Genomic DNA, 27,379 nt, shown 5'->3' on the forward strand with positions numbered 1-27,379 from the left:
GTCCCAAAATCTAATGCTGCTTGTAGAAGAAACACCCATGGATTAGATTTAAAGTTGTGTCACATAACTCTTGGCTAAGTTGATCTAGTGATGATAATGATGATTATTTTAGTGCTAAATATTGTAATAATAGTAATAACAAAATTAATAGCAGCATATATTATATCTTGAATACTGTTTCAAACGCTTTAACTTGTTTAAATTGTAAAAAGACCTAAAGGTAGATCATATCATTGTCACAGTTCCAAAGATATGGAAACTGAGGCAAAGGAAGGTTAAGCAACCTTACCAATGTCATACACTCTGTAAGCATCAGAGCTGTGACCTCATCTAAAAGAGCTTAACCTCAGGGTTGGCCAAGATAATGTCTGGACTGTTGGATGCATATTGTCTGACTCTAATTCCAGAATGGATGCAGACTTCAGTGGTACTTGGAGTAGCATTAATAAAACTACATCCTTGCCTCCTACAGAGTGATTTGGAAAGCCAAAGAGTTAAACTGCTTGAAGAAAAGAAGCAGATTTATTTGTAGAAAATGAAGTTCAGGCGTGTGAATATAGGCTCTCAAAACTGTTAAGACGAAGAGGGGCTGGTTTTGGGTTGATGGAAGGGTTTTACAGAATCAAGTGGCATATTAATGAGAAGATCACCCAAGGAATTGTTTCCTGCATTGACAGCATAATCATCTGTCTTCAGCAATATGGTAGTGGTACCCTGAGGGGTCAGAGTCTGTCCCTGCTCTTCTGTACCGTTGTGGTCGTCCTTGCACCTATAGTGCTGGAGGTACTTGAGTGTTGTTCTTTGAGGCAGATTCAGGACCCTTGGGAAAGATCCCTAAGCAGTAAGGAAACGGTGTGCTTGGAAGATAAAGTTCTGATCAACTCTTCATTTTAACCTGATTCCATCAACTACCAAGGGAGACAGCTAGACACAGTTGGGACAGAATCAGAAAATGAGACCACAGGTTTCTATTTGTTCTTGGCACAAGACAAAAGTCTTCTGCCAAATGCCATTCACTGAATCTAGATCATGGGAACAGGAGGACATAGAGATACAATTCTGTGACCAAGGATGGATATTTTACACTCAGGCTCAGATAACAGCCTTTTCTGACCTGACCACTTGAGTAAAAGGTGACCAATATCATATTTACACATCCACTCATATAGATAGATATATTTTATCAAATGTGATGGTATAAATATGAATAGTAAACCATTTAGAAAGATATTTAGAAGAAATTAAAGTAATAATATTTGAATTACAAAAGTGCAATTTGCCTCACTTGTGGAAAAAATGTACATATGTATATATTCCTCAAAACTCAGTGGCTAATAACACTAAGCATTTATTTTCCTATTCAGAGATGTTCATGATAACAATTATCTTGCTGATCAAGGAAAGGCTTAGCAGGGTAGTTCTGCTGCAGGGCACTGAGCTTGTCTCCAGCCTTTGGATTGTGTTTGATCTGGAAACAAAGCAGAGCCTATCCAAGGTACAACATTCCTATGGCAGGTAGCAAAAGTAAAGAAAATTTTCAAACAAAGCTGACCAGGCAAATATAAGTCTAATGATCAGTAACACAAGTGCACACATTCCCTTTTGGGTGGAGTATAAATTAGTTCACTACTGTGGAAAACAATTTGGCAATTTCTCAAAGAACTTAAATCAGAACTACCATTCAATTGAGCAATCCCATTTTTAGGGATCCTTTTGTATATGTAGCAAAAGGAACATAAATCATTCTATCCTAAAGACACATGCACATGTATGTTCATTGCAGCACTATTCACAATACCAAAGACATGCTATCAGACTAAGTGCTCATCAATGGTAGACTGGATAAAGAAAATGTGACACATATATACCATAGAATAGTATGCAGCCATTAAAAAACAATGATATAATGTATTTTGCAGCAAGATGGATGGAGCTGGAGACCATTATTCTAAGTGAACAAATGCAGGAACAGAAAACCAAACACCGTGTGTTCTCACTTATAAGTGGGAGCAAAACATTGAGTACACGTGGACACAAAAAGGGACCAATGGACACCAGAGTCTACTTGAGACTGGAGGATAAGAGGAGAGTAAGGATCGAAAAACTACCTATTGGGTACTATGTTTACTACCTGGGTGATAGAACAACATGAACTCCAAACCCCCACAATATGCAATGTACCTATAGAACCAACCCGCGCATGTACCACTGAAACTAAAATATTATAAATACTTAATAAATTCTATGATTTGAAAGTTAAAAAATAAAATAAAACAATTTCTTCTTGAAATTGGTCATTTCTCTTGCGTAGTTTCTCTTGTGATGTATGACCTGGACAGATGCAATAACTTCGATTCCTCAGGTATCATAATTGCTGTTCTTTATTAAATCAGGAGGGACAGTGTCATGTGTGTGCTGCAGGGGCTGAAGGAGAGAAAAATAGAGTTCGAATGGAGGGGAGCTTTCCTGGCTTTTTCTACCAAAACTTCCAAATCCTGGCCTAATTGGAAAAAAAGCTGTCAGCAGGGAAAGTACCATAAGGAGCAGCTGGGGCAGCTGAGCCTCACCCTTCTGTTTCCCTTGGTGGTTTGTGTTCGGGCTTGTAACACTGTGGGAGGGGAATTATCATGCTGTTGACAGTAATATGTTGCGATATCTTCAGGCTGCAGGCTGCTGATGGTGAGAGTGAAATCTGTCCCAGATCCACTTCCACTGAACCTTGATGGGACCCCTGTTTCCAAATTGGATGCCCTATAGATCAGGAGCTTAGGGGCTTTCCCTGGTTTCTGTTGATACCAGGCCAACCAGTTGCTAATACCCTGACTGGCTCTGCAAGTGATGGTGACTCTGTCTCCTACAGATGCAGACAGGGAGGATGGAGACTGGGTCATCTGGATGTCACATCTGGCACCTGAGATTGGAAATACAAACACAAATATTCATACTAGTAGTCGTATTATAGGAAGGCTTCCATCAAGAGCCAGGCTGTACTGAACACACTGGCTGAGTAAATTTCTAGTGTTCTCCTTCCTTACCTGGGAGCCAGAGCAACAGGAGCCCCAGGAGCTGAGCGGGGACCCTCGTGTCCATGCTGTGTCCTGTCTGAGACTGACTCCTGCACAGGGTGTGACCAGTCTATTAATAAGTCTTCAGGGCAGGGGGCTGTGCTCTGGGAACATGCAAATCATCAGGGGATGGGGCAGGCTGGGCACAGCTGCAGGGCTGGCTCATCTCAGTAACTCAGCACAGGGGCAGTGTCCCCAAGGTCCCGGGTCAGACCAGGGCAGCGCAGATTTGCGTGAAGGGAAAGTATTTCTCTCTAGAGGGCCTATAGTTGCAAAACAGATTTTGGAGGCAATTGCCAGCATTTTAAAAAAATGAACCTAAGGACTAGATCAGATAATGTATTCTTTGGTTGTATTGGAAGTATGTAGGAGAGTGTCCTTGTTATAGGGAATGCATAATAAAGTCTTAGATGCTGGCAGTATCAGGTTTTCACGTTACTCTCAAATCGATTCAGTAGATGTAAAAATCCTTTGTCCTGTACTAACATTTCTGTCAATGTGAAATTCTTTCCTTTTTTGAAATGAAAAGAAAGATTTTATCAGTAGCATTTTATTCTATTGAAAAGCATTTTGTAATGCCCTTAGCCACTGTTAGTACCAGCATAAGGTCAAGCAATTCCCTGCCAGTGCACAAAGACGATACCATAATTCCTTAATGGATGCATCACTCACAGATACACCAATATTCAAAGCTATAGGTCTCTTTAATATGTAGGGGCTAAACAGGCTGCACTTTATTCTTAGTTTGTGGATCCCCATATACTACTTTTCTGCCATTGGGTATTATTTTCCATAGTTCATCAGCATAACAGGTTGATCATTGATGCCAGATTTGATTACTTTAATAAAAATCTGTTTCTTCCTCCAAGTATAGGAGCTTGGATTAGGATAAGCCTAAAGCCCTGGAACAGTCTAGGCTCCCGTGATCACTTGTCTCCAGAGTAAGAAGACCAAGACCACAGCCACTATGCAATGCCCTGAGCTGCACTCCCCACCAGCATGTTTCTGGGGGCTCGGGAGCAGTTCCTTTGGAGCCTGGCTTTCTGGAGAGCAGGTGAAAGGGAGGCCCTGGGGAAAGGCCAGGTCACTGAATCCTCTCTCCTAAGTGATGACAGCTGCTACTTAGTGCATGTCCCTGCTGTGCACCATTAATGCCACTTTCCTCTTTTACTTTTTAGCCATGGGTAGGGATATTATTCTGACCAGTTTCCAGTCTACCTGTCTCATATGTAGGAAAGACAGTCTCCATCTCCTACCAAGCCACTGCCCATACACAGAGAGGTATTTCATGAATCCAGATAAAACTCAGACACATATTTGAAGCCTACACCTTACATAGATCACAAGGATTACACTAGCTCTCCAGCAACGATCCCTAACCAAAATGGAAACTCAAAAATGACAAAGAATTCAAAGCATGGATTTCAAGAAAGTTCAGTGACATCAAAGATGAGGGTGAAAATCAACACAAAAAAACTTCCAGAAAACAAAGGAAGACATAAACATCTGAAAATGAAATCAACCAGAGGTACCGGAATTGAAATACTTAAGAAATCTAGCCAGGCGCGGTGGCTCACGCCTGTAATCCCAGCACTTTGGGAGGCCGAGACGGGCGGATCACAAGGTCGGGAGATCGAGACCACGGTGAAACCCCGTCTCTACTAAAAATTACAAAAAATTAGCCGGGCGCGGTTGTGGGCGCCTGTAGTCCCAGCTACTCGGGAGGCTGAGGCAGGAGAATGGCGTGAACCCGGGAGGCGGAGCTTGCAGTGAGCCGAGATCGCGCCACTGCACTCCAGCCTGGGCTGGGGGAGAGAGCGAGACTCCGTCTCAAAAAAAGAAAAAAAAAAAAAAAAAAAAAAAAAAAAAAAAAAAAGAAATCTAAGTATATAACTGAAAGCTTTATCAATAGACTGGACCAAGCAGAAGAAAAAATTTCAGAGTCGTTTGAAGAGTGGTGACTTGAACTAAGCAGTCAGACAAAAATAAGAAGAAAAATAATTTTTTAAACAACGAACTAAGTATCAGAGAAATATGGGACTATGTAACACACCCAAACCTACTAAGTATTGGCATTTCTGAGGAAAAAAAGAGAATATGAAAACAATCTGAAAAATATATTTGAGGGAATAATTCAAGAAAATGGCCCAGCAGTGGCTCATGCCTGTAATCCTATAACATTGGGAGGCCAAGGCGGGTGGATCACCTGAGGTCAGAAATTTGAGGGCAGCCTGACCAATATGGTGAAACCCCGTCTCTTCTAAAACTCCAAAAATTAGCTGGGCGTGGTGGTGCACGCCTGTAATCCCAGCTACTTGGGAGGTTGAGGCAGGAGAATCGCTTGAACCCAGGAGGCAGAGGTGGCAGTGAGCTGAGACCAGGCCACTGTACTCCAGTCTAGGCGATAGATCAAGACTCCATCTCAATAATAATAATGTAGGAAAATTTCCCAAATCTTCCTAGAGAAGTAGATATCGAGTTATAAGAAACACAGAGAATAACTGCCAGTTACTATACAAAATGAATATCACCAAGGCATATAATCACCAGACTGTCCAAGTCAATGTTAATGAAAAAATCTTAAAGGCACCTAGAGAAAAGATCAGGTCACAGTTGCAAACGAGAAAAGAAAAAAAGACAAATGGCACCTAATTAAACTAAAGAGCCTCTTCTGCACAGGAAAAAGAAAAAAAAGGAAAGAAAGAAAGAAAAAACTATCAGCAGAGTAAACAAACTATAGAATGGAAAACAAATATTTGCAAACTACACATCCTGCAAGAATCTATTAGCTAGAATCTTAGAAAAAATAAAACTTAATTCAACAAGCAAAACAAAATAAGCCCTTTAAAAAGTAGGCAAAAGAAATGAACAGACACTTGTCAAAAAATAGACGAGCAGCCAACAAACATACCAAAAAGTGGCAACATCACTAATTTTTAGAGAAATGTAAATCAAAACCACTATGAGATACTGACTCATACCAGTAAGAATGGCTATAACTAAAAAGTAAAGAAACAAAAACAAAAAAAGACAAAACAAAACAAAACAAACAAACAAACAAAAAAAACAACCAGATGCTGCAAGGTTGTAAAGAGAAATAAACACTTATAAACTGTTGGTGTAAATGTAAATTAGATCAGTCACTGTGGAAAGCAGTTTGGATATTTCTCAAATAACTTAAAATCCAATTACCATTCAATCCAGCAATCCTATTACAAGGAATATACCTAAAGGAAAATAAATTCTTCTATAAAAAAGACACATGCACTTGCAGGTTCATTGCTGCACTATTCACAATAGCAAAGACATGGAATCAACCTAGATGACCACGAATTGTGGAGTGGATAAATAAAATACAGTATGTACACACCATGGATTACTACACAGTCACAACAATAATGAAATCATGTCCTTTGCAGCAACATGAATGAAGTTGGAGGCCATTTTCTAAAGTGAGGTAACACAGGAACAGAAAACCAAATACCACATGTTCTCACTTATAAGTGGGAGCTAAACATTGAGTACCCATAAAGATGGGAACGATAGACACTGGGGAATACTAGCGGGGGAGAGGGGAAAGAGGGAGTGAAGATTGAAAAACGACTTACTGTATTTTGTGTTCACTACCTGGGTGAAGGGATAATTTTTACCCCAAATCTCAGTATCACACAATATACCCACATAACAAAACTGCACAGGAAATCTCTGATACCTAAAATAAAAATTGAAGAAAAACAAACCATCCAATTTGTTGACAGTATTGTGTATGTTTAAAACTAAAGAGAATTATTCTCATTTCTGCAAAGAGATGTTTCCATTAACTGTAAGTATAACCAAGTAATATTGTTTCTTCTAGCTTCTCTTCATGTTTTGCATGTACCCTTTCTTGCACTGCCACAGAGGCCTAAATAAAATAAAATAAAAGGACCAGCTGAAGAAACTGTCTCCAGCTGAAAGGAATTTCACTTCTTCACTGGAAAACAGGATTTCCTCAAACTTGTCTATTGCATACAGAGAAAATACTACAGAGAAGCATTCACTGGAAAGGCTTCCTTCTTCCGGCCCTGAGAAGGAACCAGAGACACGGGGAGGAATCTGAAAGGAGAATCTGGTGATTCTGAGCTTTACATCTGAAAGGTTGATTACAAAATTGAATCGCCACCTGGAATGTCTGGGAAATTTGGTGCTCCTTCTTGGTGTCAGGAATCCTCTCACAACAGGAAAGAAGGAAATATGCCACAGATAGGCCTGCTGGTTCATAAGGACCGGGAAGAGGCCCCTTTTCTGAGCCCCCTAAAAATGCCTGGTGGTGTGTATGCCTCTTGTTCCCCTTCGCATTATTATAACTAACTGCTTGTGTTCCTGCTTCCTCCTTCCTCCTCTTCCCTCTCCCTGAGAGCTGTGACTGTGCCATCTTGTTCTTCATTCCTCAGGTAATTTGGGTAACCACATAGCACACTGGGAGCTCAATAATTTAATGAATGGGAAAAAGATGTGCAGAGGTCATTTCTGCTGATTATCTGGTCTTCCGGTTTTTGAAGTGGAACATGAGGATCCTCTGGGTGTCAGGTGAATGTCATCAAGATTCTCAATTTTTTCTCCTTTCCAAAAGCATATTTGAACAGAAATCAATTCACCTCCTCATTGGTGGTGGAATGGGAAGACAATGGAGAAATATGACCTTCAATAACAGCTTGGAGATCTCCATTATCCAAAAAAGGACTTTGTGTGTTTCCCTTTCTCTCCCAGTTCCCATTGATTTCCTTCTCAGCTGGGCTTCTGCATCTCTTGCCATCTAGGTGTGACTCCAGCTCCTGCACCTCAGACAGCCTAAGGGTTCTCAAGCTCATTAAGCTCAGTACCCGCCCCCCTTCTTTTTTTTTCAGATGTGGAACACAGGGTAGTGAGGATAACCAGGTTGAGTTGGTTCAGGAGTGCATGTGTTGAAAGAGACAAGTATGTGCCCTAGAGCCCTCCAAAGCTCTTGAATAGGCAACTCTTCCTGCTGGACAGTTTCCCAGGACCTTAGAGCTCAGCTCAGTTCTAGTTTGGTGGCCTTGCAGACCAAAACCATTCTGAGTGTTAAGAGGAATTCTGACCATTTTGGCAGTGACAATGACACCCACAAGCACTCTACATTTTCAGACTGCTTTCAAGTTTTTCAAATGTCCATTTTGAGAACAAAAAACATCACTAAGCTCACCTACATGACTGCATGACCCTCCTATGGGATGGCCGTAGCCACTGTGAAAACTTCAAAACACTTGAGGGAGGACGATGTTAAAATATTTGGTCTCAGTGGAGCCTCTCTACTTTGGGTTTGGGGGCTATTTCCAATAGAAACAAGATACAAACCCACTAAAGAATTAACAGAGCCTATCATTTTACCTTTAGCCAAATGGAGTCCTTAAGGTTTCAAATTATTGCTACCCAGAGGACTCCCCAAATTTTAAAAGGTATGCACATCTCCACATATTTTTGACAAATTAATTTTAACCTAAATTAAGCAAATACTTTTGTTTGTATTATAATTATTGACATTAAAAAATGAAACTGATGCATGAGTCCTGCTATATCAAAGATCATAAATTCTGAATATTTTAATGCAGTTATTATTTATGAAAAATAAGTATATGAACAAGCAAAACAAAAACAGTAAGAAGGAGCGGAAATTTGAAACACCATTTTGGTGTTGAGGAGATGCATACAAACCCCAGAAACTATGTCTTCTCCAAATTTTGTCTGTTTCTTAACCACAGTTCCATTTTTATTATCTTGGAGGAGGATAGAATGAAGAAGCACAAGGAACTGTTCAATGCTTAGGACATCAAAAGAGAAATGGAGATGGAGACATGAATGGAGCAGAATTTATAACCTCTTCCGAGTGCTTAGGGTTTCTCTAGCCATATAATTGGCAAGACCAAGATGTCAGGGAGCCCCTTTGCTTATTATGGCTCCTGTCTTTCATGCCTCAGGCTCCCACAATGCACACACAAGTGCGATAACACATTTCTTTTCCTAAAGATAAGGTCTATGGCCAACCCAGGCTCTTTCCCTTAAGTATCTTTTTGGGATAAATTAAAATAATTTTAGAAGAAATTCAAAGAAACTATGGTAATGGCTGAAGCAAAGATAAGGTATCCAAAAGTTGGAGCATTTAGCATTGATGTAGCACGAAAGCTGTATTGTTAACTGCAGAATGTATCCAGGCTCTTTCTGCATTTCTGCTTTGTACTTGCATCACTTTAGATTTTCAGTCTTGGGCTTGATGCCTCATGATCTCAAAATGGCTGCACTGACTCTAAGAATTATGTCCAGTCATGTCTGTTGCAGGAAAAAATGCTCTTCACTTTACTCCTTTTATGAGGTGTTGTAATCTTTCTAAAAAGCCTAGCTCACCCTGCACTCTCCTTAATCTCATTGTGGAGGTGATCCCATGTGCCCTTAATCCCTGGTCTTGTCCTATGCTGGGAGAAACTCATTGTCCTTTTCTTACACAGCAGAACAGAGCTGGTGTCCTATACATCAAGGGAGGGGAAAATAGCTGCTATGTAAGGACCAACAGCTTTGCAACATGTAAATTTCACTATGTGTCTAAGTTAAATTATATGGGGGTGGGGAGAGATCATATGGGCTTTTATACCTGGTGGAGGTTGGAACAAGCCAGGCCATGAGGATGACAAGAAAGTCAGATTTCTAATCTTCCAGATGACAATGTTAGATTTCACAGCTGTGGAAATGTGTCCTCTGCATTTGGGGCCAGGGAAGGCATTCAGGTACAGGAATAGGAGAAAGGAGATTTAAAATAGGGTTCTCAAGCTAGGACTGAGGTCCAGCTTGCATTGCCCAAGAGCTGCCTGTCTCTTTCCCTGGGCTGTGGAAGAAGCAGTTGCTCTCCTGAACCATGGGTCTGAGGACCTAGGACGAACCACAGGCCCTGCTCACAGGTCTGCCTGGCAGGGGCGTCATGAATGAAAACTGCTCACATGTCTACAGATGCTACACAAAGCCCAGAGCCCACAGCCAGAGTAAAAGTCTCAAAGTGTTGCAGGAAGTCAGGGACCCCGAACAGAGGGACCGGCTGGAGCCACAGCATAGGAACATGAACTGTGAAAATTTCATGGACATTTATCAGTTCCCAAATAATACTTTTATAATTTATGTCTGTCTGTATTTTAATCTCTCAATCCTGTTATCTTCTAAGCTGAGAATGTACATCACCTGAGGACCGCTGTGATAATTGTGTTAACAGTACAAACTGATTGCAAAACATGTTGTGTTCGAACAATGTGAAATCAGTGAATCTTGAAAAAGAACAGCATAACAGCGACTTTTAGGGAACAAGGGAAGACAATCATAAGGTCTGACTGTCTGCAGAGTTGGGCAAAAAGAGCCATATTTTTCTTCTTGCAGAGATCCTATAAGAGGACGTACAAGTAGGAGAGATATTGCTAAATTCTTTTCCTAAACAAGTCAGGCCCCGAGGATGACAGGAAAGTCAGATTGCTAATCTTCCAGATGACAATGTTAGATTTCACAGTTCTGGAAATGTGTCTTGTGCATTTAGGGCCAGGGAAGGCATTCAGGTACAGGAACAGGAGAAAAGAGATTTAAATAGGGTCCTCAAGCTAGGACTGAGGTCATGCTTGCATTGCCCAAGAGCTGCCAGTCTCTGGCCCTGGGCTATGGAAGAAGCAGATGGTCTCCTGGACCATGGGGCTGAGGACCTAAGAAGAACCACAGGCCCTGATCACAGGTCTGCCTGGCAGGATCTTCATGGATGAAAACTGCTCACACATCTACAGATGCTACACAGAGCCCAGAGCCCACAGCCAGAGTAAAAGTCTCAAAGACGAGGGCGTTAATGCTAAGCTTGAGATCCCAGGGCCAGCTGTCCTAATCTCTGTCCTCATAGGTCCTCATGGGCCAAGGACCCTGCTAGAACCAAAAGGGAATGGTCAGCAAATGTCCCCAGAGTCTTCACTCAGCCAGACTCTGCTGTTCTTGGAAATAAATGGAGTACTTGTTAAGTGAATAACATATATGTATGTATTATGTAAACTTTAACAAATGCATATAATAGATATCAATCATATGGATATATGTGTATATGCAATGTATCTATAGTATAAATCAAAATAGTATGTATATTTATAGAGAAATTGATTTAATTTTGTAGATACAATGTATGATTTTAAATTGGATGACTTGAGCATGAACATTTAAAAAGCACCAATGGGTGCACCTCATGTCCCCTTTCCCCCTATAGAGCCTGAGGGTCAGGAAGTCCAGGACCCACCAATATGTTCATACTGGTTGGGGAAGTGACCCACCCATTGATGAGGACATGCAGTGACCCAGGGGATCTGGGGAACACACAGCTGCAAGTGCAGAGGAGATGGTCAGTGGGTCTGGACACCAAGTGGAGGAATGCTTCATCCCCAGAACACAGCTTGGAGAGTCACTCCCTGATGGACTCTGTAAGACATGGCAGCGCACATGGCTCAGTGGCTGCATGGTCACAGGACATATCCACCCCACGGGCCATTGGCAGCCTCCCCTCTGGCTGGGGTTATGTGGGATGTCTCTTCCCAGCTTTCATGGCTCAAGCGCTGCTGGGACTCAGTTCACAATGGGGTGCCATGAAGGCAGCTCAGCTGCTGATGGCCAGAGTGACATCTGTCTGAACTCTCTGCCCCTGGCCCAGGAAGATATCCTGTCCAGGGGGTAGCATGAGCCAGCAAAAGCTCAGGACTGAGCCTCATGTCTCCTGGTGCTAGTCTAGGACACAGTTAATACTATGGGTGAGCCCTGTAGGCGACAGTGACTCTCTCTACTGAGACACACTGAGGAGACTAGAGATGAAGTCCACAAACGTCCCCAATGGCATCTAAATGGGGGACGAATGTGAACATCCCCCAATACGAATACCAAGCAAGTACTTCATTCAGGTTGATGAAATTCTGTTCAGAAAGCAAAACAGGCTAACAACCTCATCTTCACAGAAGCATTTCTGTGTAATGCAAACACTCTGAGGATGAAGCCTGAGCCCTCCCTCCTCACAAAAGAGTCTGAACAGCAGGAGTAGGAGGAGCAAAGCTGGGTCCCCATGTCCATAAGGGCCTCCTGAGGCTGATTCTGCTAAGACAGGATGGAGACAATAGACTAATATTCTTGTGCTGCCACACCAAAGTACTCTGGGCAGAATAGCTTAAACCATAGACATTTACATTCACATTTCTAGTGGCCCAAAACTCCAAGATCAAGGTCCAGCAGTGTTCACTTTCTGCTAAGGACATTCTTCCTGATTTGCAGATACCACCTTCTTACCATGCTTTCACATGGCCTTTCCATAGTCAGGCAAGTGGGACAGAGTGCAGGTTAGAGAGAGAGAGAAAAAAAAGGAGAGCTCTCTGGTTCTGTTCTTCTAAGAACACTAATCCTACGGGATCAGGACCTCACTCTTATGGCCCCAGTTAACCTCAATTACCTTCTTAAAACCTCAATTGCTTCGTACAGCCACTTTGGGGATTACAGCTCCAATATGAATTTGGGAACACAATTCGGTTCGTAGCAGATGGACACAGCCAAGGCAGTGAGGGGGCAAGGCCCTGCTTCCAGTTTCAGAGCACAGAAAACAGAGTGGGTTTCCTCACACCTCAGCACACGGACAGCTCCTCCCAAGTGCTCCAAGTCACACATAAGATCCCATTCCAAACGTGGGGGCTCCCTGTTGAAAATAGGACGCTGTCACCCTTACATTCCCCGTATTTCTAAAAAAAAAAAAAATCACCGTGCGGTCTCTTTTGTGGAACTTTTTTGCCATCTAGTGTCAGGCTTCAACATAGCAACGTCTCAGGTTTTCTATTTTGTGATAATGAAAATAAACAAATGTATCATAAATCATACATAAAACTTAATACATTAAATTGTACAAAAAGTAAAGCCAATCAAAGAGATTAAAAGGCATCTGTAGGGATAAAAAAAGACACCTCTGTTTCAAAGAAGAAGAGCTAGAATCATAGAGTACTGGTTTTTTTTTTTTCAAATAACTTTTTAGCAGTAATTATCGAATGGTAGCTAGCAATTTCAAATACGCTGTCACAAATATAATTTGATAGTCAAAAAATTATTTTCAAGAATCATGTAAATACATTTTCAGATGAAAACAAACAAATGTGGGTTTACCAGCAGAACCACTAAATGGAAAATTTCTCAATTGTGTGCTTAAGGCAAAATAACATTTGTCGCTAATGAAAAGCATGCATTTTGTTCAATCTTTAAGGAGAAAACATTTCTCTTCACTCAATTCCAGTTCATGCTGCTGAGGAATGGACATGGGGGCAGTGACTGTGAGGAAGGAGGGAAGCTATGTGCTGAGGGTGGTTGTGCCTCCTGCCTGCCTGAGTGACCTCATGGAGCAGAGACACCGATACCACAAAGGCCACCTGCCTGCCTCTGCACTGACGTGGCACAGACAGAGAAACCTTGTCACATTTGGTCTGCCGTATGTTGAAGATTCTCTGTAACAGCCAACTTCATTATCTTCTGATTCCCTTTGTATCCTCTTTCAGTTTTTGGAATCATTTATTTTTGACCATTTTGTTTTGAGACTATAGCCCCTTGAAATGTCAGAAATATGTAGGTTGTATTTTTGTTTATTTTTAAAACATGTTATTTTAATGTCTTACCCCTTTAAGTGGGTTTAAGCTGTATCCCCTGAATCACATTAAACTCAGAAACTCAAGGTCAATGTCAATCACATAGATGCTGTCAATCACATGAGAGCTAAAGACGACTATAGCATTGCTTAGCTCCTGCTCTTGCTGCTTGCAGTTTCTTTTCTCTCCCTGCATTATGTAATAACATCTAAGTTTCATAGTGCATGTATTAATTAGTTTTTTAAATAACACACTGAGTGTGTTATGTTTCATTAATTTGAGGGCTCTGGTCTGCTTGACTTCTATATAAATTTTGCCAGAAATCTTTTAAACCTAACAGAAATGGCACATTGGAATTTAAGTTACCCTATCCATGGAATCCATTATCTTGGAATATACAGTCATTTAAAGTATATTGTATACCTTTAGCCTGAAGCAACAACTTCTTGTTCTATTGTTCAATGTGTCTTCCACACATTGTTATGACATGTAACAGATGTGACTCACTATTCAGTGTGATATAATCTTAAAGCACTATTTTAAGTGAAATTTATGAAAAGCGTACATTTTCTGTGCCTTTATAACTAAAATATAATAGGAAATATAAATGAATATGAATATGAATATAAAATATTCATATTCATTTTGAGGAAATGATGGTCTATGTAAAAATAGTGTGTTTTTGTATTGTATGAAACCTTTTCTTATGAAAACATAGAACAAAATTCATCATCTTTAAAATAGTGCTTAGTTTAAATACTTTTAAAATTCTTAAAATTTGTGAGAGAAAGAAATCTTTCATGTAATTCTGCATTTGTCTTTTTTTACTTTTCTCAACTTTTATTCTAGTTTCAGGGAGTAAATGTGCAGGATTGTTACACGGGTAAATTGAGAGTCACTGGGGTTTGGTTTACAAATGATTTCATCACCCATATAGTGAGTATAGTACCCAATAGATAATGTTTTGACCCTCATCCTCCTCCTACCCTCCTTCTTCAAGTAAGCCCAAGTGTTTATTGTTCCCGTCATTATGTCCATGTGTACTCAATGTTTAGCTCCCACTTGTAAGTGGGAACATGCGGTATTTGGTTTTATGTTCCTGTTTTAATTCGCTCAGAATAATGGCCTCCAGCTGCATCCATGTTGATGCAAAGAACATTATTTCATATTTTTTTTATGGCAGTGTACCACATTTTCTTTTTTTTTTCTTTTTCTTATTATTATACTCTAAGTTCTATGGTACACGTGCACAATGTGCAGGTTTGTTACATATGTACACATGTGCCATGTTGGTGTGCTGCACCCGTTAACTCGTCATTTACATTAGGTATATCTCCTAATGCTATCCCTTCCCCCTGCCCCCACCCCATGACAGCCCCTGGTGTGTGATGTTCCCCACCGTGTGTCCAAGGGTTCTCATTGTTCAATTCCCACCTATGAGTGAGAACATGCGGTGTTTGATTTTCTGCCCTTGCGATAGTATGCTCAGAATGATGATTTCCAGCTTCATCCATGTCCCTACAAAGGACATGAACTCATCTTTTTTTATGGCTGCATAGTATTCCATGGTGTATATGTGCCACATTTTCTTAATCCAGTCTATCATTGATGGACATTTGGGTTGGTTCCAAGTCTTTGCTATTTTGAATAGTGCTGCAATAAACATACATGGGCATGTGTCTTTAGAGTGGCATGATTTATAATCCTTTGGGTATATGCCCAGTAATGGGATGGCTGGGTCTAATGGTATTTCTAGTTCTAGATCCTTGAGGAATCTCCACACTGTCTTCCACAACGATTGAACTAGTTTACAGTCCCACCAACACTGTAAAAGCGTTCCTATTTCTCCACATCCTCTCCAGCACCTGTTGTTTCCTGACTTTTTAATGATCACCATTCTAACTGGTTTGAGATGGCATCTCATTGTGGTTTGATTTGCTTTACTCTGATGGTCAGTGATGATGAGCATTTTTTGGGTCTGTTGGTTGCATAAATGTCTTCTTTTGTGAAGTGTCTGTTCTTATCCTTTGCCCACTTTTTGATGGGGTTGCTTGATTTTTTTCTTGTAAATTTGTGTAAGTTCTTTGTAGATTTTGGATATTAGCCCTTTGTCAGATGGGTAGTTTGCAAAAATTTTCTCCCATTCTGTAGGTTGCCTGTTCACTCTGATGGTAGTTTCTTTTGCCGTGCAGAAGCTGTTTAGTTTAATTAGATCCCATTTGTCAATTTTGGCTTTTGTTGCCATTGCTTTTGGTGTTTTAATCATGAAGTCCTTGTCCATGCCTATGGCCTGAATGGTATTGCCTAGGTTTTCTTCTAGGGTTTTATGGTTTTAGGTCTAACATTTAAGTCTTTAACCCATCTTGAATTTATTTTGTACATCTTGTAAGGGAGGGATCCAGTTTCAGTTTTCTACATATGGCTAGCCAGTTTTCCCAGCACCATTTATTAAATAGGGACTCCTTTCCCGATTTCATGTTGTTGTCAGTTTTGTAAAAACTCAAATGGATGTGGATGTGTGGTATTATTTCTGAGGGCTCTATTCTGTTCCATTCATCTGTATCTCTGTTTTGGTACCAGTGCCATGCTGTTTTTCTTACTGTAGACTTGTAGTATAGTTTGAAGTCAGGTAGCTTGATGCCTCCAGCTTTATTCTTTTGGCTTAGGATTGTCTTGGCAATGCAGGCTCTTTTTTGGGTTCCATATGAATTTTAAAGTAGTTTTTTCCCATTCTGTGAAGAAAGTCATTGGTAGCTTGATGGGGATGGCATTGAGTCTATAAATTACCTCAGGCAGTATGGCCATTTTCACGATATTGATTCTTCCTATCCATGAGCATGGTATGTTCTTTCATTTGTTTGTATCCTCTTTTATTTCATTGAGCAGTGGTTTGTAGTTCTCCTTGAAGAGATCCTTCACATCCCTTTTAAGCTGGATTCCTAGGTATTTTGTTCTCTTTGAAGCAATTGTGAATGGGACTTCCCTCATGATCTGGCTCTCTGTCTGTTATTGGTGTATAGCAATGCTTGTGAATTTTGCACATTCATTTTGTATCCTGAGACTTACCACATTTTCTTTATTCAATCCCTTGTTGATGGGCATGTAGGTTGCATGTCTTTGCTATTGTGAATAGCATTGCAATGAACATATGAGTGCCTGTGTCTTTTTGGTAGGCCAATTTATATCCCTGTAGCTATATACCTAGCAATGGGATTGTTGGGTTGAATGGTGGCTCTGTTTTAAGAAACTTCTCTGAGAAATCTCCAAACTCGTTTCCACAGTGGCTAAACTCTACATTTCCACCAGCAGTCTATAAGTGTTGCCTTTTTTCTGAACTCTCACCAACATTTGTTATTTTCAACGTTTTAATAATAGCCATTCTGTCTAGTGTGATGTGGTATCTATTGTGATTTTGACTTGCATTTCTGTGATGATTAATGATGCTGAAAATTTTTGTATGCTTGAAATCCACATGTATGTCTTCTTTGAGAAGTGTCTTCTCGTGTCTTTTGACCAATTTTTAACACGGTTGCTGGTTTATTTACTTGGTGATTTGTTAAAATTCCTTATAGATTATGAATATCAAACTTCGGTCAGATGTATAGTTTGCAAATATTTTCTACCATTCTGTAGGTTGTCTGCTTACTCTGTTGATAGTTTATTTTGCTAATCAGATGCTCTTTAATTAAGCTCCATTTGTCAATTTTTGTTTTTGTTGCAATTGCTTTTGGTGTCTCTGTCATGAAATATTTGCCAGGGCCTATGTCTAGAATGGTGTTTTCTAGGTTTCCTTCTAGGGTTTTTATAGTTTTAGGTTTCACGTTTAAGACTTTAATCTGTTTTGAGTTGATTTTTTTTATATATGGTAAAAGGAATGAGTCCATTTCCAATCTTCTGCATATGGCTAGCCAGTTTTCCCAACACCATTTATTGAATAGGAATTCCCTTCCCCTATTGCTTTTTTTGTCAACTTTATCAAAAAGATCAGATGGTTGTAGTTATGCGGCTTTATTTCTGCATTCTCTAATATCTCCCATTGGTCTACGTATCTGTTTTTGTGCCAGTGTCATGCTATCTTGGTTACTATGTCTTTATAGTCTAGTTTGAACTCAGGTAGTGCAATGCCTCTGGCATTGTTCTTTTTGCTTAGGATTCTTTTGGTTATTTTGGTTCTTTTCTGGTCCACATGAAATTTAGAATACTTTTTTTCTAACTCTGTTAAAAATGTCTTTGGTGGCTTGATAGGAATAGCATTGAATCTGTAAATTGCTCTGGGTGGTATGGCCATTTTGACAATATTGAGTCTTCCTATCCTCGACCATGGAATGTTTCCCAATTTGTTTGTGTAATCTCTGATTTCTTGTAGCAGTATATTGCAATTCTTGTTGTAGAGACCTTTCATCCATTCTTGGTTGACTGAATTCCTAGTTTAAAAGAAAAAATTCTGTGACTCTTGTATATAGAATTTCTTTCTTGACTTGGCTCTCAGCTTGAATGTCATTGCTATATAGAAATGCTACTAATTTTTATTTTAGTTGTCAAGAATGTGGTTTATGAGATAGATCTTACAGGCAATACAGACTATATTACGATTTATCTGTTTGAAAACAGAAAGTACTGTATTATACTGAACTCTGGCATAAGGTGCACAGGAAACCTTACTTACAATGTTTTATTTTCATAAGGTGAACACCAGACTATTTCTCACATATATTACAACCATTTCTTAAACCAAATTCTGGTTTAAAAATCACAAACTGACAACACATTAAATACGAAATGCTAAGAAAATCTAACATAGGACGGAAAAAACATCTTATGCATTGTAAGATAATTTTTTAAAACCTAGTATGAAGGCAAATGTGTTTTTTTAATGCAGTCCATATACAATTATAGAAAAAAAATTAGTCAAGCCACCTGATGTACCAGTTTCACAGATACCACTCATTTATATCCAAAAATTTCCAAATATTATGTCCAAAAATTTCCGTGTGTCTACATATTAGTTAGAATAATGCCCACAAGGATCTCCTAACTACAAAATCATAGCAAGTAAATGTAAATCACACATTTCTCTTTGGAAGAATGAAGCTTGACTATGAGTTAAAAGGCAACAACTATGAACTCACTTTCTTTAAAATGGCTAAAAATGACCAATCTAGAACAATACATGTTTTCCCAGCCATACACGCAAATTGTATTGTGTGGTAAAAATGACTCAGTAAATTAGAAAAGCAGCAAAGATCCAAACTAGCCAGAACTCAGCTAAGCTGGAGAAACCACAGAGACAGTGGAGCCCAGCAACTCCCAAGAATCTAAGGATTTAGATTAAAAATAAAATCTGGATATTTAATCTTACATCAACACTCTGAATTTATGTTTATTGTTAATAATTTATACTATTCCTTTCTTTGAGTAAAAAAAAAAATGTTTTTAAAAGAACCAATGTTTAGAATAAGCAATGCAACTGATCATTCTGCCATGTGGCTACCAAAAAGACTGCTGTACTTTTAGCTCTACCACTTGGTAAGTTAGAAAGCTCTCCACACACAAGGCCCAGAGAAGGCTGAGAAAATGCTACTAAGTTTTATACATTAGTTTTGTATCCTGAAATGCTGCTTAAGTTGTACCTTTAGTTAAGTTGTGTATTAGTTCCAGAAGCCTTTGGGCAGAGAATATGTGTTTTTCTAGGTATAGAATCATATCATCTGCAAAGATAGTTTGACTTCTTCTCTTCCTATTTGGATGCATTTTATTCCTAGTTCTACTTGACTGTTTTGGATAGGACTTCCAGTACTATGTCAAATAGGAGAGGTGACAGCGGTCATCCTTGTCTTGTTCTGATTCTCAAGGGGAATACTTACAGCTTTTACCTATTCAGCATGATGTTGGCTGTGGCTTTGCCATAGATGCTTCTTATTATTTTGATAATAAGAGTTTTGTTACTTCAGCGTCTTATTTGTTGAGGGTTTTTAACATGAAGGGTTGTTGAATTTATGGATAGGTTTTGTCTACATCCTTTGAGATGATTGTGTGGTTTTTGTTTTTAGTTTTGTTTATGTAATGAATTGCAGTTATTGATTTGTGTGTGTTGAACCAAACTTGCATTCCAGGGATAAAACTGACTTGGTCATGATGGATTAGCTTTCTGTTGTGCTGCAAAATTTGGTTTGTTACTATTTTGTTGAGGATTTTTACATCTATGCTCATCAGGGATATTGGTCCAAAGTTTTATTTTCCCATTGTGTCCCTGCCATGGTTTTATATCACAATGATGCCAGACTGATGTAATGAATTAAGGAGAAGTTTCTGCTTCTTAGTATTTGGAAGAATTTCAGTAGGATTGGTACCAGCTGTTATTTGTATGTCTTGTAAAATTTGGCCACGAATTTGTCTGCTCCAGGGATTTTTCTGGTTAATAGTTATTTTTTCTTTTGTTTTTTACTGATTCAATTTCTGAACTCATTATTGGTTTGTTTAGTATTTCAATATCTTCTTAGTTCAGTCTTGAAGGGTTGTATGTTTCCCAGAATCAATCCATTTCTTCTAGGTTTTCTAGTTTGTGTGCATAGAGGTGTTCATAATAGTCTCTGAGGGTTTTTAGGATTTCTGTGGGGTCAGTGGTAATGTCTCCTTTGTCATTTCTGATTGTGTTTACTTGGGTCTTCTCTTTTTTTCTTTACTAATCTAACTAACAATCTATCAATCTTGTTTATTCTTTCAAAGAGCCAATATTTGTTTTTATTGATATTTTATATGGATTTTAGTGACTCAATTTCATTCAGGTTAGATCTGAATTTTTAAAAATTCTGTTAGATTTGGACTTGATTTACTGTTATTTCTCTGGTTTTTCTAGGTGTGCTGTTAGGTTCTTACGTTGAGTTTTTTTCTAAGTACTTGAGGTAGGTGTTTAACATTATAAATTGTCCTGTTAGCCCTGCTTTAGCTCTGTCCAAGAGACTCTGTCAGGTTTTGTTTTATTTTTATTTTTTCACTTTTTTTTTTAAAATCTTGCCTTAATTACATTGTTTACCCAAAAGTGATTCAGGAGCATAATGTCCATGTAATTGTTTGGTTTTGAGAGATCTTCTTTATATTGATATCTATTTTTATTGTGCTGTGGTCTGAGAGAGCGGTTGTTATGCTTAAGATGTTTTTTGAATTTGTTAAGAATTGCTTTATGACTGAGCATGTGATTGATGTTAGACTATGCACTGTGTGCAGATGAAAAGAATTCTATATTCTGTTGTCACTGAATGAAGTATTCTGTAGATGTCTGTTACGTCAATTGGGTCAAGCATTCAGTTTATGTTCTGAATGTATTTCTTAGTTTTCAGCCTTGATGGCTTAAAACTGTCAGTGGCATGTTGAAGGCTCCCACTGTTATTATGTGTTTATCTAAGTTTCTTCATAGGGCTCTAGGAACTTGTTTCATGAATCAGGATTCTCCAGTGTTGGGTGCCTATATATTTAGGATAGTTAAGTATTCTTGTTGAACTGAACTCATTATCATTATATCAAAAAAATGCCCTTTTTGTCCCTTTTCATTGTTATTGGTTTAATGTCTGTTTTGTCTGAAATAAGAATAGCTCTATTTTGTGTTCCACTTGCTTGGTAGGTATTTCTTCAACCCATTACTTTGAACATATGAGTGTCATTGCATGTAAGTTTGGTCTCTTGAAGATAGCACACAGTGGTGTCGTGCTTCTTTATTCAATCTAATCTTCTATTCCGTGTCTTTTAAGTGAGACATTTAGCCCATTTACATTCAAGGTCAATATTGATATGTGAAGGTTTCATCCTGTCATCGTGTTGTTAGCTGGTTGTTTGGTAGATCTGATTGTATAGTTGCTTTATAGTGTCAGTGTTCTATATACATAAACATGTTTTTGTGGTGGCAGGTATTGGTCTTTGCATGTTTAGCACTCCCCTAATAACCTCTTGTAAGGCATTCGTGGTGTTAACATATTTCCTTAGTATTTGCTTATATGAAAAGGATCTTTAAAATCTTCATTTATGAAGTTTAGTTTGGCTGAATATAACACTTTTGATTAGAATTTCTTTTCTTTAAGGATGCTTTATATATGCCCCCGTATCTTCTGGCTTGTAAGGTTTCTGCTGAAAGGTCCACTGTCAGCTTGATTAAGTTCCCTTTGTACATGGCCTACCCTTTCTTTCTAGCTGCTTTTAAGGTTTTTTTCTATTGCATTGACCTTGGAGAATCTGATGACTATGAGTCTTTTGGATAGTCACCTTTTATAATATCCCACAGGGTTCTCTGTATTTCCTGCATTTGCATATCAACCTCTTTGGTGAAGTTGAGGAAATTTGTGTTGACAATATTGTCAAATATGTTCTCCAAATTATTTATTCTCTCTCCATCTCTTTAAGGAATGCCAGTGAGCCACAGAGTTGATCTCTATGCATAACTCCATACTTCTCAGAAGTTTCGTTCAGTTTCTATCCTTTCTTCATTTTTGTCTCCCTCATTGATTCAAAGGTGCAGTCTTTGAGCACTGAGATTCTTTCCTCAGCTTGGTGCATTCTATTATTAATGTTTCCAAATGCATTATGAATTTCTACAATACATTTTTCATTTCCAGAAATTAATTTTGGTTCTTCCTAGTAGGGCTATGTCATCTTTCAACTCTTGCTTCATTATACTGCTTTCCTTGGATTGAATTTTAACCTTCTCTCGTATCTTATTAAGTTTCCTTCCTGCCAAGATTTTGACTTCTATGTCTATCATTTCAGACATTTCGATCTGGTTAAGAACTATTGGTGGGGATCTAGTGCAGTTGTTTGGAAGTAAGAAGACATTCTGGCTTTTGGAGTTGCCAGTATTCTTGCACTGTTCATTCTCATCTGTGCGGGCTGTCCTTCCTTTAAACTTGAAGTTGCTGTTACTTGGATGGGGCTTTTTGCTTTCATATCCTTTTATGTTCTCGAGGTTTGCTTGTGGTATTAGTTGGGTTTCGTTGATTGGCTACATTTCTAGATACTTTCAGGGGGACAAGGCTCAGCTCAAGTACTCCTGTGCTGTGTGCTCTAACCCTAGGGGGCTGGGACGAGGCCCACAGCTTTCTTCTCTGACTCCTTGAGGTAAAACACCTGCTGTTTTGGACATCTGAGATGTTCTCAGTCTGCCGGCAACAACACTTCAGTGGGGGCTACTGGCAAAAGTGCTGTAGCAAGGTGTCAGGGGGACTGCAAGGAAGTGTACTGTGGTGGGTGCCAAAGATGAGTGTGTATCAGCTGCGTGGTGGGGGGAGGCCATGTACAAGTGCACACCAACAAGGCAGTGGGAGTCCAGTCACACATGCCTTTCAGAGTGGTGGTCAGGGTAGGCTGAAGGTGACTACATTCACGTGGGGGAACGCTGTGAGTGGATGCACACCAGTAGTGGTCCATCTGCAAAAGTAGTCCAATGGGAAGGCAGGAGCTGCTGGCAAAAGAGCGATGGTGGTGGCTGCTGACAAGTATTTTGGTGGGACAACTGAGGCTGCACACAAGCAGATGCAGTCAGAAATTGATACAGGGAGACAGAGAGGCTTTCAGATCAGACTGGCCCCTTCCTCAGGAAAGACAGACTGGCTTTCTCCAGGTCCCGCAGCTCACAGACGCTAAAGCCACCTACAGGAATATTGTGAGCCTTGGGGGCTGGTGCCCATGGCCATGCTCCACTGCAGCCTCTCCCACTCCAAACACTCTGTGCTCTATGCAGGACTAGAGTTCTCTCTCTGCCCAGTCTACAGGCAGTTCTACCTGCCAACTCAAATGTCTGTGAGTGTCATAGGTTTTTCCAGAGCTAGGATTATGGAGGTCTATGGCAAGTGTGGGGTGCTCCATGTCTGTTTCACTTACCCCTTCCCTAGGGGCCACTAAGGGCCAGGAAGGAGTCCTGGTATTCAGAAACCTCACACAGAATTCCCAGCTTCCTCCCCTTCCAGCCCAGGATGTGTCCTCCCTGTTTCCACTTTAAAAGTCTTCTTCCCAAAGATCTGTCTGGAGTGCGCTGGTCCACTTGACGGTCTGGTTTCTCTCAGTGGGAGCAGCTCTTCCTGGCTACATCTAGTCACCCATCATCAAAAACAGCCACGTTTTTCTTTTTTAATGTGATTTGTAGTAACTTCTCTACAGTAGATCATTCCAGATACTCCTGTAAATAACGAGTGTCCACACTTGAAAGGCTTTTCCGTAATTGAATAAGGTGACAGGCCTGATATCCTACAATTCACATCAGGGAAATACAACAACAGCCTAATTACTGACATATTGTGTTCATTCTGCATTTTTCTTGTAGCAAATGAAGTAACTTTATGTTCTCCATCTTCCAGTTTATGATTTTTTTATTTTCAGAGTTCACTTTTGTAATTGCAAGAACTTCCTTTTCACTGAACAAATGGTAATTGAATCAAATTTAATATGTTTGGCATGAAGATTTTATATATGCAATGGATTTACAAAGTCTATGAATAGTCTATCAAACATATTTACTGACTATTCTTAGCCATAATCCCCTGAGGGCAGCTTGCATAGAATGCGTTCTCAAACATGTTAGTGAAAAGGGCAGTTTAGTTAAATGATAGAAGAGATAGTACATTTAGAAAGTGAGAAAATAATACTTTCCCCATAATACCACGTATTAATTTGAATAAACCCAATTTCAAACTGTTTATTTCCAACACATATTCCACTCGAGGTAACACTAACTTGCTTCCGTTGTCTGGTTGTTCTGCCGACTAAAAGTACTTGACACATGTGGGCCAGACAGGGAGGGTGAGGATGAACTTTCATTCACTCTCCCTTCATCAGAGCTCTTTGCTTCCAGGGCACTTGAACCATCTGAATAGTTTCTACTGCTGATGCCATCCTCATACCATGACAACTGATGGAGTGTTCCCATATGAGACTGAGGTGCAGCTGAGGCTCTCATGGGCCAGAGTCCTCAGCAGCAAGCTCTGCCCTGAGTTCTCCAACAGCCTCCTCTCTGCAGACTCAGAGACCCTGCTGAGCTGCTCCCCAGACAAGCAGTACATGTGGGCAGCTGGGCCATCCAAACAGGGAGGTTTCTGTTAAGGGCTGTATCAACGTGGGAGGAGTTTGTAAAGCTTGCATGCAGTAATAAACCCCGACATCCTCAGCCTCCACCCGGCTGATTTTCAGTGTGAAATGTGTGCCTGATCCACTGCCACTGAACCTGTCTGGCACCCCAGAGAACCGGTTGGAAACTCTATAGATTAGGAGCCGTGGAGGCTGCCCTGGCTTCTGCAGGTACCAATCCAAATAGGTATTTCCATTACTATGCAGGAGGCTCTGACTAGACCTGCAGGAGATGGAGGCCGGCTCTCCAGCGGTGACTGGCAGGGATAGTGGCGTCTGGGTCATCACAATATCCCCACTGGATCCTAAAACAATGAGAAAGAAGTGCAAGATTAGGTACAAATACTATGAGCAACTTTCATGAATTCTCTTATGATATTAATTTATGATTAATCTTTTTTCAAATTTTTATTCATATCATAAATAATAGACTTTCTAAAATATATGAAAATAAGCACAAGGAACTTTTTTATTTTCTAAGATCTTAGAGCATTAGTCATTCTTTTTTGAGATGGTTTCTAATTTTTAATAGGAAAAAGTATAAATTCCCTTCCCTGAAAGTTAGAATGTATTCCTTAACATAAGGTAGAATAAACATGGGAGACTGCAGAGCCCTCGGAGCTCACCCTCTCACCCCATTCTCCTCCGTTCTCTCCTTCTGTCCTTACCAGGGACCCAGAGCATTAATAGTCCCAGGAGCTGAGCATGGAACTTCATCTTGAGAAGGTGAACTGAGCAGTTCTGATCTGTCACTGCAAAGTTAGAGCTGAGCTTTTATCTGACTGCAAGGGAAGGTTATCCCCAGGAAACAATATGCAAATCCCCTGGTGGGTGTAGTGAGGTGGAAAGAGCCAGTGGTTGGGGCAGATCTTTCTTGTGAGCAATGTGATATAAAATGTGCCTTGGAGAAAAACAAATAGAACTAAAGTCCATTTTGCCTATAGTCGTGGAAAGAAGATCTAACTGTGAAATTTGGATCATGAACAAAGACACATAGGTGTGCCACTCTGAGAGAGCACCAAGATCATGACAAAGTAAGAATGTGTGTTTAGGATGGATCTCTGGGAGATGAATGCCATCCTGCTTGACTCCCTCCCAGCTCATGTAGAGAGGAAAGGGCCCTATCCCCACAAGCACGGCAGGGCATGTGCTTGCAAATAAAAAGGGAGACTTCTGCCAGCTCAAGAGTTATCTGGAATCTGCTATTACCAAGATAACTGTTCAAAAACGTTAGATGCAAATGTTAGAATCTGCCTTCCCTTGGTACCTGGTGATTTATATATGTAAGAGTGCTCTCTTGAAGGCCTTTACCTGGAGGATGATATGTGTCTTTTGCACTTAGAAGGCACACAGTGCAACTTAAGTAAGAGGAAAGAATTTCATGCCTCAGGCAGTGAGTAAAAAATTGATGGTGACCAATTATAGCAATCTGGTATATGTCTCGTCATAATTATCTCACATATGTGAGATTAACCAGAGAGATTTATTAATAGAAGAATTCCCTAGGATAATAATACAGAATAAGCAAGAAATAACTTTGCATTATGTTTTTTTGTGTGCTGTTCAGGGAAACTCTTCCCACACAATCTCCCTGGTCATGAGGAATCGGGTCCTATCAGGACTTCCAGGTTCTTGTCAGCTCTGAGTGAATCCTGAGTCTCCCCCAGCCTGGATGTGGTGCAGCTGTAGCCCTGAGCCCGCAGTTCAAATGGAGATACTCTGTGTAAGAAGAGCAAGAACTGGATCCACAGTTTTATGTCTTAGCAAAAATTTACCTATAACTGCCATTTTCCTGGGCTTCCATGTGAAAATGATCACAGCTCAGTAATGCCAGTCTACCACATGACTGATCATTAGATAGGGAATCAATTGAACTATTCTTCATTTTTCAGAGAGGTGCCTAACATTTTTTTGAACTGCTCCTGAAAAGTGGTACCTGCATCAAATCCCTTCACAAGGATAGACATAGATCAGAAAAAAAAGTGGGGGCAGGCAAACAATTAAAAAATTGCTTTGTATTACTATGTAGTCTTAGGTAATTTACCACAAGTCATATTGCCAAAGAACATGAACAAACAAATGCCTTTCTAGGTAAGATTCCAAAAGAAATCTTGGTCTGCATATCTTCTAGAAATGTACTAAATAATATTTATGTGCAAGGTTGAAAAAGATAATTGAGTAAAAATGATACTGACCTTTATTTGATGACCTCCATGGTAATAATCTGGGTCAATGATGTCAAACTGTAGCTAAGAGGCAGAATTAGAATAAAAGTCTCATGTAGAACTATTTGATTTTTTAACCCTTTTTTCACATTTTATAAATTTGTGTATTTGACTTTTTTATTATCATGTTGACCAATTCTAATCTGGTTCTTGGTCTTACAAATATCAGTCTCCTAATTAATCACAACAGTAAAAAGAGTCAGAAACACCAGAAGTGGAAAGAAAAAAACATACAAAATGTAATGACCCTAGTAACATAGTCCACCTTATTTCTAGTTTTGAAGGATTACTCCGAAAAGGTGTTCAATGAAGAATCAGTTCTATT

At 39.7% G+C, this 27,379-nt stretch overlaps 1 long non-coding RNA gene and 1 gene segment (V, D, J or C); one reads left to right on the forward strand and one right to left on the reverse strand.

Moving 5' to 3' along the window:
• The window catches only part of LOC139357926 (uncharacterized), a 108,567-nt gene that overhangs the window by 57,215 nt on the left and 23,973 nt on the right, over positions 1-27,379 (forward strand). The gene's annotated exons all lie outside the window — the stretch shown is intronic.
• On the reverse strand, positions 2,505-3,209 carry LOC112422967 (immunoglobulin kappa variable 1D-33-like). The segment is given in 2 exon segments: positions 2,505-2,911; positions 3,036-3,209. Coding segments are annotated over 2 exon segments (447 nt in total).

This window comes from Macaca nemestrina, chromosome 13 (assembly GCF_043159975.1).
Source record: "Macaca nemestrina isolate mMacNem1 chromosome 13, mMacNem.hap1, whole genome shotgun sequence".
Taxonomy (NCBI): domain Eukaryota; kingdom Metazoa; phylum Chordata; class Mammalia; order Primates; family Cercopithecidae; genus Macaca; species Macaca nemestrina.